General features: G+C 40.8%; 1 protein-coding gene across 3 annotated transcripts in view; it reads right to left on the bottom strand.

The window, feature by feature from the left end:
* Window positions 1-15,338, bottom strand: part of MCM9 (minichromosome maintenance 9 homologous recombination repair factor) — an 85,002-nt gene that overhangs the window by 4,299 nt on the left and 65,365 nt on the right. Inside the window, exons 9-12 of one of the 3 annotated variants that reach the window (XM_036871380.1) lie at window positions 7,832-8,034; window positions 7,116-7,211; window positions 5,821-5,903; window positions 5,185-5,330 (exon numbers count right to left, since the gene is read on the bottom strand). In XM_036871380.1, the coding sequence (XP_036727275.1) occupies window positions 5,185-5,330; window positions 5,821-5,903; window positions 7,116-7,211; window positions 7,832-8,034 (528 nt within the window). Of the gene's footprint in view, window positions 1-5,184; window positions 5,331-5,820; window positions 5,904-7,007; window positions 7,212-7,831; window positions 8,035-15,338 lie in introns of all 3 variants that reach the window. The other 2 variants (XM_036871379.1, XM_036871381.1) reach the window with 2 other exon arrangements.

Here is a 15,338-nt window from a genome sequence, read left to right as displayed (position 1 = left end):
ATACGTTCATCAGGATAGAATTCAAGTGTTCTGATAATCATTCTAATTTGACCTAAAATGGTAGTAAAATAAAGAAAATGAAGTAGCAGGTTTGTGTACATATTTTCAGATCTCTCTGAAAGTCCATTTCATTCATTTTAGAATGCTCAGTCTTCTCTCTCGTGTTAAATGTTCTCCTACAAGACAGACGGGTGGCTATGTGCAGAGTCGTTGATTACGGACCAAGAGAAGTGGCTCGAGTTGTTTGGTAGCCAGTCTGCAGATCTGAACCAAAGTGAAAGACTATAGTTTACGAGCTCCTCACATCTCTTGACTTAACTGAGGTACTGAATTTTCGTGCATCTGAAAAATCACCTTCCTCAGGAGTAAACAGATTGTGACTCCTCCGCGCTGTGGCCCCCACCCCTCCGGCAGCCACCTGCATGGCAGACCTCCTCCAGGCAGCCGTGACCTCTTCCCTGCATAGCCCAGCCACGTTTAGACTGATACAGAGTTGAAACCTACTGACCTGCCCAGAAGGTGGAGCTCATCTTGTGATATTCGTTTTAAACTGGAATAATGCCAGAGGACCAATTTCTAACAGGGATTGTAGCTTCTCAAAAGGAGGTCCCTTAGAAAGCCCTTCCTAACAACCTAGAAATGCATTCTCAGTATAAGGGGCAATATGACTCTGCTTCCATGCACTAAATCCAAACAGAAACTACACCAAAAAGCAGATGAGTAAATTATTCTAAAGATCATGGGTAATCATAGAAAAAGGAACAGAAGAAAATACGTTAAAATTAAATGGATTTTAAACTTAAATATATTTAAATACATTAACATGTTAATGATAGCTGTCTCTGGGAAATAAGATTATGTCTGATTTTTTCCTTATTAATTTATTATTGTTACTTTCAAAATACTCTATAAAGAATATGCATTATTGCTTACAATTGGGAAAAAAAAATACCCGAAAATTATTTTGGGCTATAGTCACTGGTAGACTTGGGAACATCAATACAGGAAAATCTAGGTTCACTGTAGTCACAGCCAGATAAAAGCAAAACAAAACAAAACAAAAAACCCCAAATACCTTTCAAAATTACTACTATCTAGTACACTTTCAGCATCAAATTGAGGTCAGGGATACTCATAATTGTTAACACTCTATAACTTTAAAAATTTATGGGAATTTTAAGGGTAGAATAATTTAGCCCTACTATCTTAGTCTGATTCTGATGTGGGAAATTAATTACTCCACTGTTTAAATTCTGCATTTTACTATACCTCCTAAGACATCTTTGCACACTGTTTTTGTTTTTTTAACATCTTTATTGGAGTATAATTGCTTTACAATGGTGTGTTAGTTTCTGCTTTATACAAAGTGAATCAGCTATACATATACATATATCCCCATATCTCTTCCCTCTTGCATCTCCCTCCCTCCCACCCTCCCTATCCCACCCCTCTAGGTGGTCACAAAGCACCGAGCTGATCTCCCTGTGCTATGTGGCTGCTTCCCACTAGCTATCTGTTTTACATTTGGTAGTATATATATGTCCATGCCACTCTCTCACTTTGTCTCAGCTTACCCTTCCCCCTCCCAGTGTCCTCAAGTCCATTCTCTCTACATCTGCATCTTTATTCCTGTCCTGCCCTTAGGTTCTTCATGACCATTTTTTTTTTTTTTTTAGATTCCATATATATGTGTTAGCATACGGTATTTGTTTTTCTCTTTCTGACTTAATTCACTCTGCATGACAGACTCTAGGTCCATCCACCTCACTACAAATAACTCAATTTTGTTTCTTTTTATGGCTGAGTAATAATCCATTGTATATATGTGTCACATCTTCTTTATCCATTCATCTGTCAATGGACACTTAGGTTGCTTCCATGTCCTGGTTATTGTAAATAGAGCTGCAGTGAACACTGTGGTACATGACTCTTTGAATTATGGTTTTCTCAGGGTATATGCCCAGTAGTGGGATTGCTCGGTCGTTTTGAGATGGGTAGAACAGCCACCATTTGAGGCTGGCTGTCACTAGTAAAGCATTTTCCCAAAGAAAAGTGATAAAAATACAAACAGCTTTATTATTAACATGTGCTCTCCTTAAGAAATAGAAAACTCTTTCCCAAGGGGATAAACCCACGTGCTACTGGGGGTTTTCCCTCTTGCTAAGCTTAGCTTTAGAGTGTGTCTTGGAGGTAATTCAGTTCCTTTGCGGGGCACCTGGCTTTGCTGCTGTGAGGATCAGCTCCGGAACATGCCCTTGCATTACAGAGAAATACCAGAAGAAAAAAAACATTTTAAAGGCCATTTTAAGGTCTGTTTTTTAGACCATCACCTACTCTTTTTTTGTTTTCCTTCTTTCCCTCCAGGAGGGTCATTTTGAATTTGGTAAGTCCAATTGCTATTTTTCTATCACACAACACTGCTTCTGAGCCTCACATTCCTTCTTTCCTGAATCCAGCATGTCAGTTTTGGGTAGTCAAAATGACCAGTTTCTGGACACTCAAAATGAGCATCCCTTCCAAAAGCAAAACCAAACCCAGGACAGGCCTGAAAAGGATCAGCTACATCAAACTAAAAAAGAACCAGAGGAAGAGCTTTGATCTTAACACCATGCTCTGGATCGTGAAAAAGCCAGGAGACCAAAAAAAAAAAAAGAGTCTGATTTTAGACAAAGTGCAAGTTTACTGCAGGCTGGCACCTGGGTATCAGTGGGACAAAACCAGTCCCCACACTTCCCCAAAAGGCTGTACTGAGGTTTTATAAACAGAACAAGAACACTGCTGGATGAAGAGAGTGAGCAAATACGAGAGAAACGCCAGGAAAAGAATTCTCAAGGTTTTCCTTAAACAGTCAGTAATCCCAGCATGCTCCCAAATTCTCCCTGTGCAGCTGCTCTGCTCCCACATGCCCTCCATTCACCAGCCCCCAGCTTTGAGATCAACACCAGTAACCAGATTCAGGTCAGTCATTAACCCACTCACACGAAGGAGGAAGAGGCCTGATGGACACACTTGCCATTCCTCACTCCTGCTTCACAGGCACAGACTCAAAGTCAGGCTTTTTAGAAGCTCACGTATTTAGGGAGCATGCAAACGTGAAAGTTCAGGCAAAAATTCTTTAGGTAATGTGTGTGACACGTTCCTTCCCACATGTCCACATTTTAACAAGTCACTAGAAAGGGGAGTTTTGAAACACTGCTGTTGTCATTCCTGAGTTGTTCCCCTGTAGGATGAAAAACAGTTCCTTCATGGGCTTCCCTGGTGGCAAAATCCCAGTGTGAATAAGGCCATAAAATCAGTCATTTATTCAGTATTCCATGTGAGGCACTGTGCTGAGTCCTGATACTAAAACAGAATATTTAAAATAACTGTCGGGACTTCTCTGGTGGCACAGAGATTAAGAATCCACCTCCCACTGAAGGGGACACGGGTTCGAGCCCTGGTTCGGGAAGATCCCACATGCCGTGGAGCAACTAAGCCCGTGCGCCACAACTACTGAGCCTGCGCTCTAGAGCCCAAGAGCCACAACTGCTGAGCCCACGTGCCACAACTACTGAAGCCCATGTGCCTAGAGCCCGTGCTCCGCAACAAGAGAAGCCACCGCAATGAGGAGCCTGCGCACCACAATGAAGAGTAGCCCCCGCTCGCCACAACCAGAGAAAAGCCTGCACGCAGCAGCGAAGACCCAATGCAGCCAAAAAATAAATAAATAAATTTATTTTAAAAAAAGAAGAACAGTTCCTTCTTTAACATAAAATACCTCATTCTCACTGGGGAGTTTTTTTAGTCTGAGTGTTAAATTGTAAATTTTTAAAAGTCATGGATCTGGGCATGTAAGGAAGGAAATCATGATGCTGAAGGGAAAGTCAGTGCTGCTGCTAATGGACCAGGAAGGCCTTTCCTGGGTGAGAGTCAGTACTTCTATCTCTACTTCCGTAACCTTCCCAGTGTTCCAGCACAGGCTGGCCTGAAAGCAGTCTGGGTCTCTTCCTGCGATTTTCTTCTACCAGAGTTATATAATGACTAATGATCAAATATTTATTATGCTTGGAAGAAAGCTTTACAAACAATAAGAAAATAATTAAAATATTAATAAGCACTAAGATTCTTTATGTAAAGGCCATTGCACATGTCCTCTCCTGGTGATGAAAAACGATACAGCCAAGTTATAAAATACTTTGTGTCTGGGTCTGGCCCAGGATGGGATAGATCACTGCTTTAGAGGCCAACTTCCTCTTCCTCAACAGCAGTCCCAGCCACCTCTCTGAATCGCACTGCTCTACTTCTTATACTGAGCCAAAGAAAGAGAAGAAGAAAAAGTGGTGGCAGTAAACAGGATACAGCCCATTCACCAAGGTTTCTTGATGGAAACTGTGTGTCATATTGGGTGCAAACTGTAGGTGGCACACCTTGGTGCTTCTCATATAATCAGGACCCAGTTTATTACATATAGTAAAGGACCAGTCAGTGTTCTCCATGAGGCTCACCAAACCAGTAAGCCAAGGAAATGCAGCTGTGGAAGGTGGTCTCCAAAGAGGCAGCCATCAATTCCCTCATTCCTATATGTCTATGCCACTTCTCCCATCAAGAGGTGGTGTCCATTTCCCTTTACCTTGCATGTGGGTTGACCTTGTGACTTGCTCTCACCTACAAAATGTGGTAGAAGTGATGCTGAGTCAGCTCTGGCCCAGCCCATAAGAGGCCTGCAGCTTCCACTTTTGCTAAGCTACTTGAGTCCTAAGCTACCGTCTCAGAATTCTTACTACCTTACAGTAGAGAGAGCCCAGCTAGCCCCCGGTCATTTAAGCCACCCCTGTGAAGGCACCACGTGATGGAAGCTATCTTGGATGTTCCAATTCCAACTGAGCTCCCAGCTAAATAAATGCAGGTGTATGAGTGACCCCAGCTGGCACTATGTGGAATGGAGATAAGCCAACCCCACGGAGCGCTTCTGAATTTCTGACTCCCAGAAAAGTGAGCACTAAAAAGTTGTGGTGGTTTTTTTGTTGTTGTTGTTTTGTTTTTAAGCTACTGAGCTTTGAGGTGGTAGATTATACAGTACTAGATAACTGAAATCCCCTACTGAGAGTACAGACAGATTTTCCACTGACTTTATACTTCTTTCATTTCACTAAATGCCAAACAAGCATTTTCCATTATATGCTTTTCTTGGTTTTCTTTTCTCACCTTTCAAGTCTTCTTAGCTCTTCACTTAAGAGGCTGTGCAGCTCCAGCTTTTCCAGAATAAGTTCACACTGCTTCTGGTACTGCTCCAGAGGGTTATCAGGAAAGGATGTGTGGAGTGCATTCACACCTCCTAGCAGTGCACCTCCCTGAAAGGGTGAGAAAATGGAAAATACCAGCGAGAGTCACCAGGCTAGCCTGCATACAGGAAGTACACACTAGGGGCCACTGATCCCAGATGGCTAAGACCAGCCCTCTACTCCCCCATCACGGTATCAGAATCACCTGGGAGCCTTTTTCAAATTTCAGTGGTCCTCTCCCTCAGTTCCTGGTGGCGTGCATTGCTCTGGGAAGCCACACTGTCTCTAGTGGGACCATAAGCATCTCCCAGGCGTGTTGAGGAGAAAAAGGATTGAGACCCACTGCTTTATACCAGTGGGTAAAGCAGTGCTACTGATGCAGAGACTGTTTCTATGACAATTTTTTCCCCTTCTTTTAAATACTTTCCTTTGGATATATTTCCAGGAATTACTAGGTCTAGAATAGGATCATTTTTATAACTCCTGATAGGCTATAAATTGTCTTTTTTAAACAATGCTTATAACTAGGGTTCAAATATTAGGTACAAAATATCCTTACCTGCATGGAGGACTCCATTACCGACACCACTGTAATAGCATCTTCCAGAGTCACTGTGTCACGGAACATCAGGCGAGCATGAGCTAATAAGGTGCATTTGAAAGTATGAAGAATTATTTTTATGAATTTTTGAGGTGATAAATGTAATACTCTCCTTGATCCCCCCATTCCAAAACTGTATTTTATAAATGAGCTACTAACAACAAATAAATTTTACTAGAACAAGCACATAAGTCTAACTTCAACTAGCTTTAAGGTTGTTTCTCTAATAATGGGCCTAATCCTTCTGCACAGCCCATGGCAATTCTGTGTATTTACATGAAAAGGTACTCTGGGCTCCAGCAAAGAAAGGTGCTATGTGGCATATATTTAATATTCAGTAACTTTCAATCCTTACTTTCTAATCTATTATAAATCATACAAAATTAAAATTAATATTCATTTCTCATCTCTGGTACATCTCTTTATCTGTGAGCTTTTCAAAACTGCCAAATTTGCAAGCCTGAATCTTGGGTATTTCTTGCCTTAATATTAGTTATAAATCCTTGAAAAAGTGAGGCACTTTTGTTTTATAGAACTTTTTGGTAAGCCTACATTATATCATCACATGATACAGTCAGCTCATGTGAAAAAAATTTAGGATTGTTTAATAAGGGCTAAATGTAAAAGCCAGTATTAAAAAAAAAAAAAAAAGTCTGGAGACGCATATTACCTGCAAGTATGCATGTAAGTCTCATACCTTAGGGATGGGATAGAGCATGGCACTGTTAATTCAGCATTATTGTGTCAGTGGTGGGCTGTGAGTGGCAACTGGTGAGAAATAACCCAGGATGCTATATAGGAAACATTTCCCAGTAAGGGAGTATTCCACCCCCAAATGCTAATAGAAGCCATCAAGAAACAAAACATCCGTAAATAAGACTTTCTAAATGAATGATGTCTTAAGTTATGGGAGGTTCTGAGATGTCACAAAGATTCCTCTTTCTTAACGACGCTTCGTTCCACTCAACATCTATAATCCGTCCCCAGAAGAGTGGTTTCATAGCTCCGAGTTTTTACTTTTTAAGTGACTATGAGCAAGCACCTCAGAGATCATCCTCACTCATCTCTGAATTCATGGTGCCAAGCCCCATGCCTTGCTCACATTGGATACCCAATAAAAGTATTATCTGCTGAAGGAAATAAACCTTCTGCTAATCGTATCAAGCTTTCCAGCAGGCGGATGGTTGTCCGGGCAGCGTTCCGGGAATCGCTCTGCCTCTGCATCTGGTAGTACCGGAGGAGAACTCGATTACCCTCATCAGACAGTGTGGGCTGCAGATTCCTAATGAGGCAGAAATAGGTTTTCATCTTCTCCATGCTCCAGAGCTTCTCTGATTTGCTTGGATAACCTGTATATATATCAGGTATTGGGTCAGTAATTTCTAAGAACAGGCAAACATCTCATATTAAGGGTTTTGCTAAAGTTCTTGTACTCACTTTTAAAAAGATAACCTTCAGGTTTTGTGGCCATTGAAATCTAGATGTGTCTCTGCATATAGTTCTATAATAAACAGGCTCTAAGCTTAATAAAGGTAAGCTTCCTACAGAGGTTTAAATTATTCAGAATAATTCTGTTCTGCCATATACAGAAATAAATAGTACTTGGTAAATCTAATTTTTTGACAGAAGTCCCACATTTAGAATTCTGTTTCATAAACTCAGTCCATTTTTTTGTGTGTGCAAGAGGTGAACCACATGGTAATTATATATCATAAGGTTCCCCCCTTTCACCACGCAGGACACGTTTACCAACTTTAATCTCATCAATGGCAAGCAGAGAAAGACCCTTTTCCTTCTGTTTATTATTCTGGGCTCACTAACTGACTCGTCTCACTGCTTTCTATCTAAGCCTCTCTCTACTGCCCATTAGGTACGGTACCTTGGATATTTATTTAATTTTCTTCAAGGAAAATTTCATTTGTTACGTCTATGCTTTGTCAATTTGAATGATTTGTTTGCCTCCACGTACCTTTGTTTTCTAAGATAAAGGCAGAAATTATACGATCCCAGTCTTCATTCTTGGTATCAAGCAAAACCAGGATCAGGTCGAATCGACTTAAGAGTGGGCTGCCAAGGGCAATGTTCACTGACACAGACTCATGGGGGTCGTACTGGCCTTTGGGGTTGGTTGCTGCGAGGATGGTGGTCCTTGTGTTCAGCTTGCACACGAGGCTACCAAAAGAGAAGGTACAATTCACTGACTGTTGAGATTCAAATGAAAAGCAAGATTAAACTTGTTAATAGAAAGGGACTGCTCTTGCGCCTTGAAAATCTACACTCATGTGAAAGAGAATGTGAATGATACAAACACCAAGTTCAAATGAAGGACATTTACACTAGCCTATCTTGAAGAGAAGTAAGTATTTAATAAACACTTCTTATGCCCTGACTACGAGCAGACCCCTCTGCTAAGGGGTGTGAAGAGGTATACAAAGTTCAGCCACACATGGATACTGCTCTTAAGGAGCTTGCAGTCCACTATCTATAACGGTAAGACAAGGCAGAATATTGTAAGTTCTAGAAACATAAATTTCCCAGGGGAAATAAAGATGATGTGTATTCATCTATGTGGATGGAAGAGACACTCAGAGAAACATTACGAAGTAGTTTTTGAACTGGGCCTTTCATGACATCTAGACTTGTTCTGTGCGTTCACTTACTTTGTTTCGGTTTTCTAAAAGTGAAACAAACAGGCGGAAGGGAAAGGGAGGGAGGGAGGGATAAAAGAAGAAGAAATCAGGAAAAAGAAAGGTTGATCAGCATAGTGTTTTTGAGGAGTAACAGTGAAGGGAAGGCTGCGGAGGAGGGCTGGTCAGATGGGGGAGGACCACGGACGGGACACATGGGAGAGACAAGGGCAGTGGCCCCAGAAGAGGCACTCAAGTCTTCAACAGAGCAGTGACAGAATAGATACGGAGGTGACATAACTTATATGTTGTTTTTAAACTTGTTTATGATGGGCAAGCCCTCAAAATAATATGGCACATTCACTGACAATAACAAGTATAGCATTCTTTCTCTGTAAAGTTGTATGCTCTCTAGTGATGACTGTTTTCAGTTACAGCGGCATGTCTGCTTCTCTCAGCAGTCACAACCCTGGGACATCGGCAAACATGTGCTATGTCTGTTAATCCCTGATCTATTTCCAGTTGGCTTTAGCAATTACCTCATGCCTGAAGACTGAAAAAGTTTGAGAATTTTTATTTGTGGTAAATGGCACAAGAAGACACAGAAGAGAAAGACAAACAAGGCACTTTCACTGAAAACTAAATCCTCTTTTTAAAAAAATTATTGATAGGGAAAAATTTTGAACAGAGAGTCCACATCTTAACATTTATGTACCAAAATGACTTTGTAAAGGCAGCTGTTTAGAACCCAGATTCAAGTTTACCATAAAACCAATGTAATAAATGGTCCCTAACTAATCCCACAAAAAGCACATTTAATCCAATACTGAAGTGAGGCTGTTTGCATTTATCATAAAAAAGGAATATTGCTGCAATACTGGCAATGAAACAAATACAACTGCATATGAATTAATTTCTCAAAAATTATTTTCTGAGAGGTAAAATCGATTGTTCTTCCTCTCTCTGATCAAGAGCTATTTACAAGCCATTTCCTGTGTGCAAAGGACTGTACTGAGAATTGAGAAGGGTATATAGCTGGTCCCGGCCTTCAGTTAGTTTACAACAGAACTGCTGGAGGATGAGGAGGCTCAACACAGCGCCGGCCAGACAGGATGTGTGCAGCAGAAGCTGGCGGCAGCGTCAGCGTTAGTGTCCGCAAAGAGAGACTTCTGCGGAGATGCCTGGATACGTGTAAGACACAGAATCTTAACGATATCCATGACGTGAGAAGGAAAATGAGCAAGCCAAGATAGAAAAAGGGTGGTGAGTTATTCCTGAGGTAAGTGGGGAAAAAATGAAAGGAGAAGCTTAGGGAAGGGGGCTAAGGGAGATTTATACGTGAAGAAAACAGGTTTCCTGAGGGGTAGCTTGTGGAAATTCAAGCAATGAAGGTAGAGCGGTGGGCAGGAGAAGAGGAGACTGTGTGGGATAGTAAGTCAGGCAGTTGCCAGTAGCAAAGAGGAGGATGGGGACGGCGTCAGAAGGGACAGAGTGGTCTCGATCACTTGAAAGAGGGGAAGACAGCATATAAACCTGGTGGCTGCAGACTTGTGTACAAACGTGACTGCATTACAAACTGAATGGGGCTTTAGCGAACAAAGATGCTCACACAGTCTAACCCTAAGTACTGTGTGTACAGTAATGCTTCGCTAAATACTACTGAATGAGGAAATCATGAATTAGTGGAAGGTAAGGGTCATTTTCCCAATCCAATACAAGCTCTACCTTCCCCAGTAATAAGAAGATAACTACCATATTTGTAATACCAAGCACTGTGTTAGGCCTTATGTATACATATCACCCCTAATCTTCACAACAACCTGAAAGGTAGCTATTATTATCACCAACTTGGAAATAAGGAAACTAGAAGTCCCAAGATGTTAATAACTTCCCCAAGGTTACGTGGAGAGCCACAGAGCTGTGATTCAAACCCAGATCTGCTTAACTCCAAAACCAATGCTCTTTCATCTCCAGACTGCCACCCTGGTGGTGTCACATTTTAAACACTTCCTGTGGTCTTGAAGATTCTGCCTCATGTTTTAGGTATTCATTTCCTTGCCTTATTTTTTTCCTACTTAATTTGATCCCCCTTGAGGGCCTGTGACTTACTGTTATAATGCTTACACTGTCTGTCACATATTAGATGCTCAATAAACATATACTGAATAAGTGATAAAAACTAATCTTTACTTTACTTAATACAGTATTTCTAAAATTCAGAGTCTTTTTTTTTTTTTTTAAACTTTATTTATTTATGGCTGTGTTGGGTCTTCGTTTCTGTGCAAGGGCTTTCTCTAGTTGTGGCGAGCGGGGGCCACTCTTCATCGCGGTGTGCGGGCCTCTCATTATCGCGGCCTCTCTTGCTGCGGAGCACAGGCTCCAGACGCGCAGGCTCAGTAGTTGTGGCTCACGGGCCTAGTTGCTCTGTGGCATGTGGGATCTTCCCAGACCAGGGCTCGAACCCGTGTCCCCTGCACTGGCAGGCAGATTCTCAACCACTGTGCCACCAGGGAAGCCCCAGAGTCATTTTATACTCACAGGTTTCATCAGTCATAAAATAATCACGCTAATATATTTTGTTTTCTGCATTAACTTCAAGGAGTGAAAACATTCCAGTTTCTGAAAAAGCTACACTTCCATTTTTAATCCACATGTTTAAAACTTCCTATATACATGGAAGTACTTTTTCTAAACATCGTAAAGTTAAGTTACATAAATTATTTTTACCATGACAGGCCCTCCGGATAGTGCCCTTATTTTTGTGATGGCCCCCCATTACTCTCATTACATCTTTACCGGTGATCCCCATCTTTGCTCATGGGTTTAATCACTACCTATAGGCTGGCACTTCCAAATTTAGCTCTAAGCCTGTGGCAGTGGCTGCTCTGTGTTCACCAAACCTTGTTTTCCTTTCTCCCTGGGGACAGAGCAAGATTAAATTTCCCCTCCTCCTTTCCAGTTATGCAGAGCTGTAATAACAAGTCTTGCCAATGGAATGGGGGTAGGAGAACATATGCTACTTCCAGGTCAGGCTCCTAAAAGCCTTCCTGTGCAGCCCTCCCCGCCTCTCTCTCTCTTTGCTGGTACAGACGAGGATAAGGCCCTGGAGTCAGACAGCCACCTGAGGGGCTGTGTGGAGAGCAGCGCCTCACCCTCCACCCACATCAGACTGTGACTCAAGCCAGAAAAACTCCCTCTGGCAAAACACGGCAGGAAGAGATGAGCACAGGAGAGAAGTGACCACTTTTCAAGGAGTAACGAAAGAGAATAGACAGCTCCGGAATTTGAGGCTTTGAAGGGCTGGAAAAGACAGTTGCCTCTAGACCCCAGACAGTAAGGGGAAAGGCTGAAACAGGCTTTGAACAACAATGGCCCAGTCAGTTTTCTCAGTAGTATAAAGTGACCCAGATTAAGAGTGAAGCCTTCAGCTTAGATGGCCTTAGGGCAGCCACCATTAAGTTGAAGAAAAATGGAACGAAGGCCCACCCGTGTTCACAGCAGCTATCCACAACAGCCAAGAGGAGGAAGCAGTACAAGTGCCCATGGATGAATAAATGGATAAACAATACACACACTCACACAATGAAATGTTATTCAGCCTGAAAGAAAGGAAATCCTGCCACAAAATACAACATGGATGAACTTTGAGAACATTATGGTACGGGAATTAAGTCAGTCACAAAAGACAAATACTATATGATACCATTTATATGGGGTTTCTAGAGTAGTCACATTCATAGAAACAGAAAGTAAAATGGTGGTTGCCAGGGACTGGGGAGAGGGGAAAATGGGGAGTCGTTGTTTAATGGGTGTAGAGTTTCAGTTTTGCAAGAAGAAGAGTTCTGAAGATTGGTTACATAACAATGTGAATGTACTTAACACTACTGAACTGTATACTTAGAAATAATTAGGATGGAAAATTTTACGTGTTTTGTTTTTTGTTTTTAACCACAATTTTAAAAAATGGAATGGAGAGCGTTATGGACTGAATGTTTGTGTCCCCCCAAAATTCCTATTTTGAAGCCCTAACACCCAAAGTGGTGATATTATGAGTTGGGGAGCTCAGGAAGGTAACCAGGTTTAGATGGGGTTATGAGTGTACAGCCCTCATAATGGGACTCACATCCTGAAAGAAGAGGATGAGAGACAAGAGCTCTCTCTTCCGGCTCGCACATGGAGGGGAGGCCATGTGAGCACACAGCGAGAATGCAGCTGGTTAAGAGCAAGGAAGTGGGTCCTCACTAGGAATCGAATCTGCCACACGTTGACCTTGGACTCCCCAGCCTCTGGAACTATGAGAAATAAATGTCTGTTGTTTAAGCCAATCAGTCTACAGTATTTTGTTATAGCAGCCCAAGGCAAAGAAGAAAAAACCCCCAAAACCCAACAAACTGAGCTTGAGAAATACGTCAAGAAAGGAATTCTGGATACTGGCATATGCAACTGACTAGAAGCAAAGGGATCAGAGACCCCAATTACTACGGGATCTGCACTGCCAAAGAAACCACAAACTCAGTCTGAAGAAGCCTTTGTTGTGATGGAATAAAATTCATACTTTATGGCAAGACAAGAAAATTTAAACATAAAACTCTTCTCTGCCTATTTGGGCCTCCTCCCTCCCCTTTAGTGTGTATTGTGTATCTGCATTAACCAGACCTCCTTAGGAGATGACCTTCCTTCTCAGTCTTGTAAGGGGCCACGATGACCCATGACCCACAACTCACTTTGTACGTGTAGATCTGGATTGTGTAAACTGTCAATAATACATCATTTGACATATAACCCTTCATGTCAAAAACTTACATAACTGTGCTTTGACCTCAGAACAGTCCCCAGAGCTTCCTGAAAGACTGTCACCCAGGTTATAACCTCAGGTTGGCTCAAATAAAATTTTCCATTTCTTTCTTAGATCGACTATTGATTAATTTTTTTCATTGACAATTGCTTTCAAGTTGTAAAAACAACCTTTTGCACATACGACACCAAAAGCACAAGTAAAAAAAAGACAAAATAGGTAAAATGAACGGCATCAAAATTTGCAACTTTTATGCTTCAAAGGATGCCATCAAGGAGGTGAAAAAACCCACACACAGAATGGAAGAAATTATTATTTGCACATCATATATCTGATAAAGGACTTATATTCAGAACATACAAAGAACTCTTAGAACTCAACAATAAAATGATTAATAACCCAGTTAAAAATGGGCAAAGGATTGGAAAAGACATTTCTCCAAAGATATACAAATGGCCAATAAACATATGAAAAGATGCTCAATGTCTTTAGTCATTAGGAAAATGCAAATCAAAACCTCAGTGAGGAAACCATAAACAAAATAGAAAAGACAACCTACAGAATCAGAGAAAATATTTGCAAACAATGCTACTGACAAGGGATTAATTTCCAAAACACACAAACAGTTCATATAGCTCAATATCACAAAAAACAAACAACCCAATCAAAAAATGGGCAGAAGACCCAAACAGACATTTCTCCAAAGCAGACATACAGATGGCCAACAGGCACATGAAAAAATGCTCAACACTGCTAATTATGAGAGAAATGCAAATCAAAACTACAAGGAGGTATCACCTCACTCTGGTCAGACTGGCTATCTTCAAAAGTCTACAAATAATAAATGCTAGAGAGGTTGTGGAGAAAAAGGAACCCTCCTACACTGTTGGTAGGAATGTAAAATGGTACAGCCACTATGGAGAACAGTGTGGAGGTTTTTTAAAAAACTAAAAATAGAGTTACCATATGATCCTGCAATCTCACTCCTGGGCATATATCCGGAGAAAACTATAATTTGAAAAGATACATGCACCCCAGTGTTCATGGCAGCACTATTTACAATAGCCAAGACACAGAAACAACCTAAATGTCCATCGACAGATGAATGGAAAAAGAAGATGTGGTATATTTATACAATGGAACATTACTCAGCTGTAAAAAGAATGACATAATGCCATCTGCAGCAACATGGATAGACCTAGAGATTATCATACTAAGTGAAGTAAGCCAGACAGAGAAAGACAAACATATAATATTGCTTATATGTGGAATCTGAAAAAAAATAAGATACAAATGAACTTATTTAAACAACAGAAATAGACCCACACACATAGAAAACAAACTTATGGTTACCAAAGGGGAAAGGGGGGGTAGGAGGAATAAATTAGGAGTTTGGGATTAACACATCCACACTACTGTATATAAAATAGATAACCAACAAGGACCTACTGTATATAGCACAGGGAACTATACTCAATGTTCTGTAATAACCTATAAGGGAAAAGAACCTGAAAAAGAATATAGATATATAGATATATAACTGTATATATATCTGGATCACTGTTAATCAACTACACTTCAGTTAAAAAAAAAAACAAACACAGTGAGATACGACTTTAGATACACTAGTACTGTTATGATCACAAAGACAATAACAAGTGTTAGCAAGAATGTAGAGAAATTGGACTCTTCATACACAGCTCGAGAGATTGTAAAACGGTATAGTGGCTTTGGAAAACAGTTTAGCAGTTCCTCAAAAAGTTAAATATGGAGTTACCATTTGACCCAGCAATCTGCTCCTATGTATATACTCAAGAGTAATGAAAACATATGTCCCCACAAAAACTTGTACTTGAATCTTCTTAGTAGCATTATTCATAATAGCCCAAAATTGGAAACAGCCTAAATTTTTATCAACTGATGAATGGATAAACAAAATGTGGTATATTCATATAAAGAAAGACTATTCAGCCATATAAAGAAACAAACTATTGATACATGCAACGACCCGGATGAACCTTAAAAACAAGTGAAAGTTGCCAGACACAAAAAGT

This window comes from Balaenoptera musculus, chromosome 12, assembly GCF_009873245.2.
Source record: "Balaenoptera musculus isolate JJ_BM4_2016_0621 chromosome 12, mBalMus1.pri.v3, whole genome shotgun sequence".
NCBI lineage: Eukaryota > Metazoa > Chordata > Mammalia > Artiodactyla > Balaenopteridae > Balaenoptera > Balaenoptera musculus.
The sequence above is the reverse complement of the archived record's forward strand: the minus strand, read 5'-3'. Positions and strand labels throughout refer to the sequence as shown.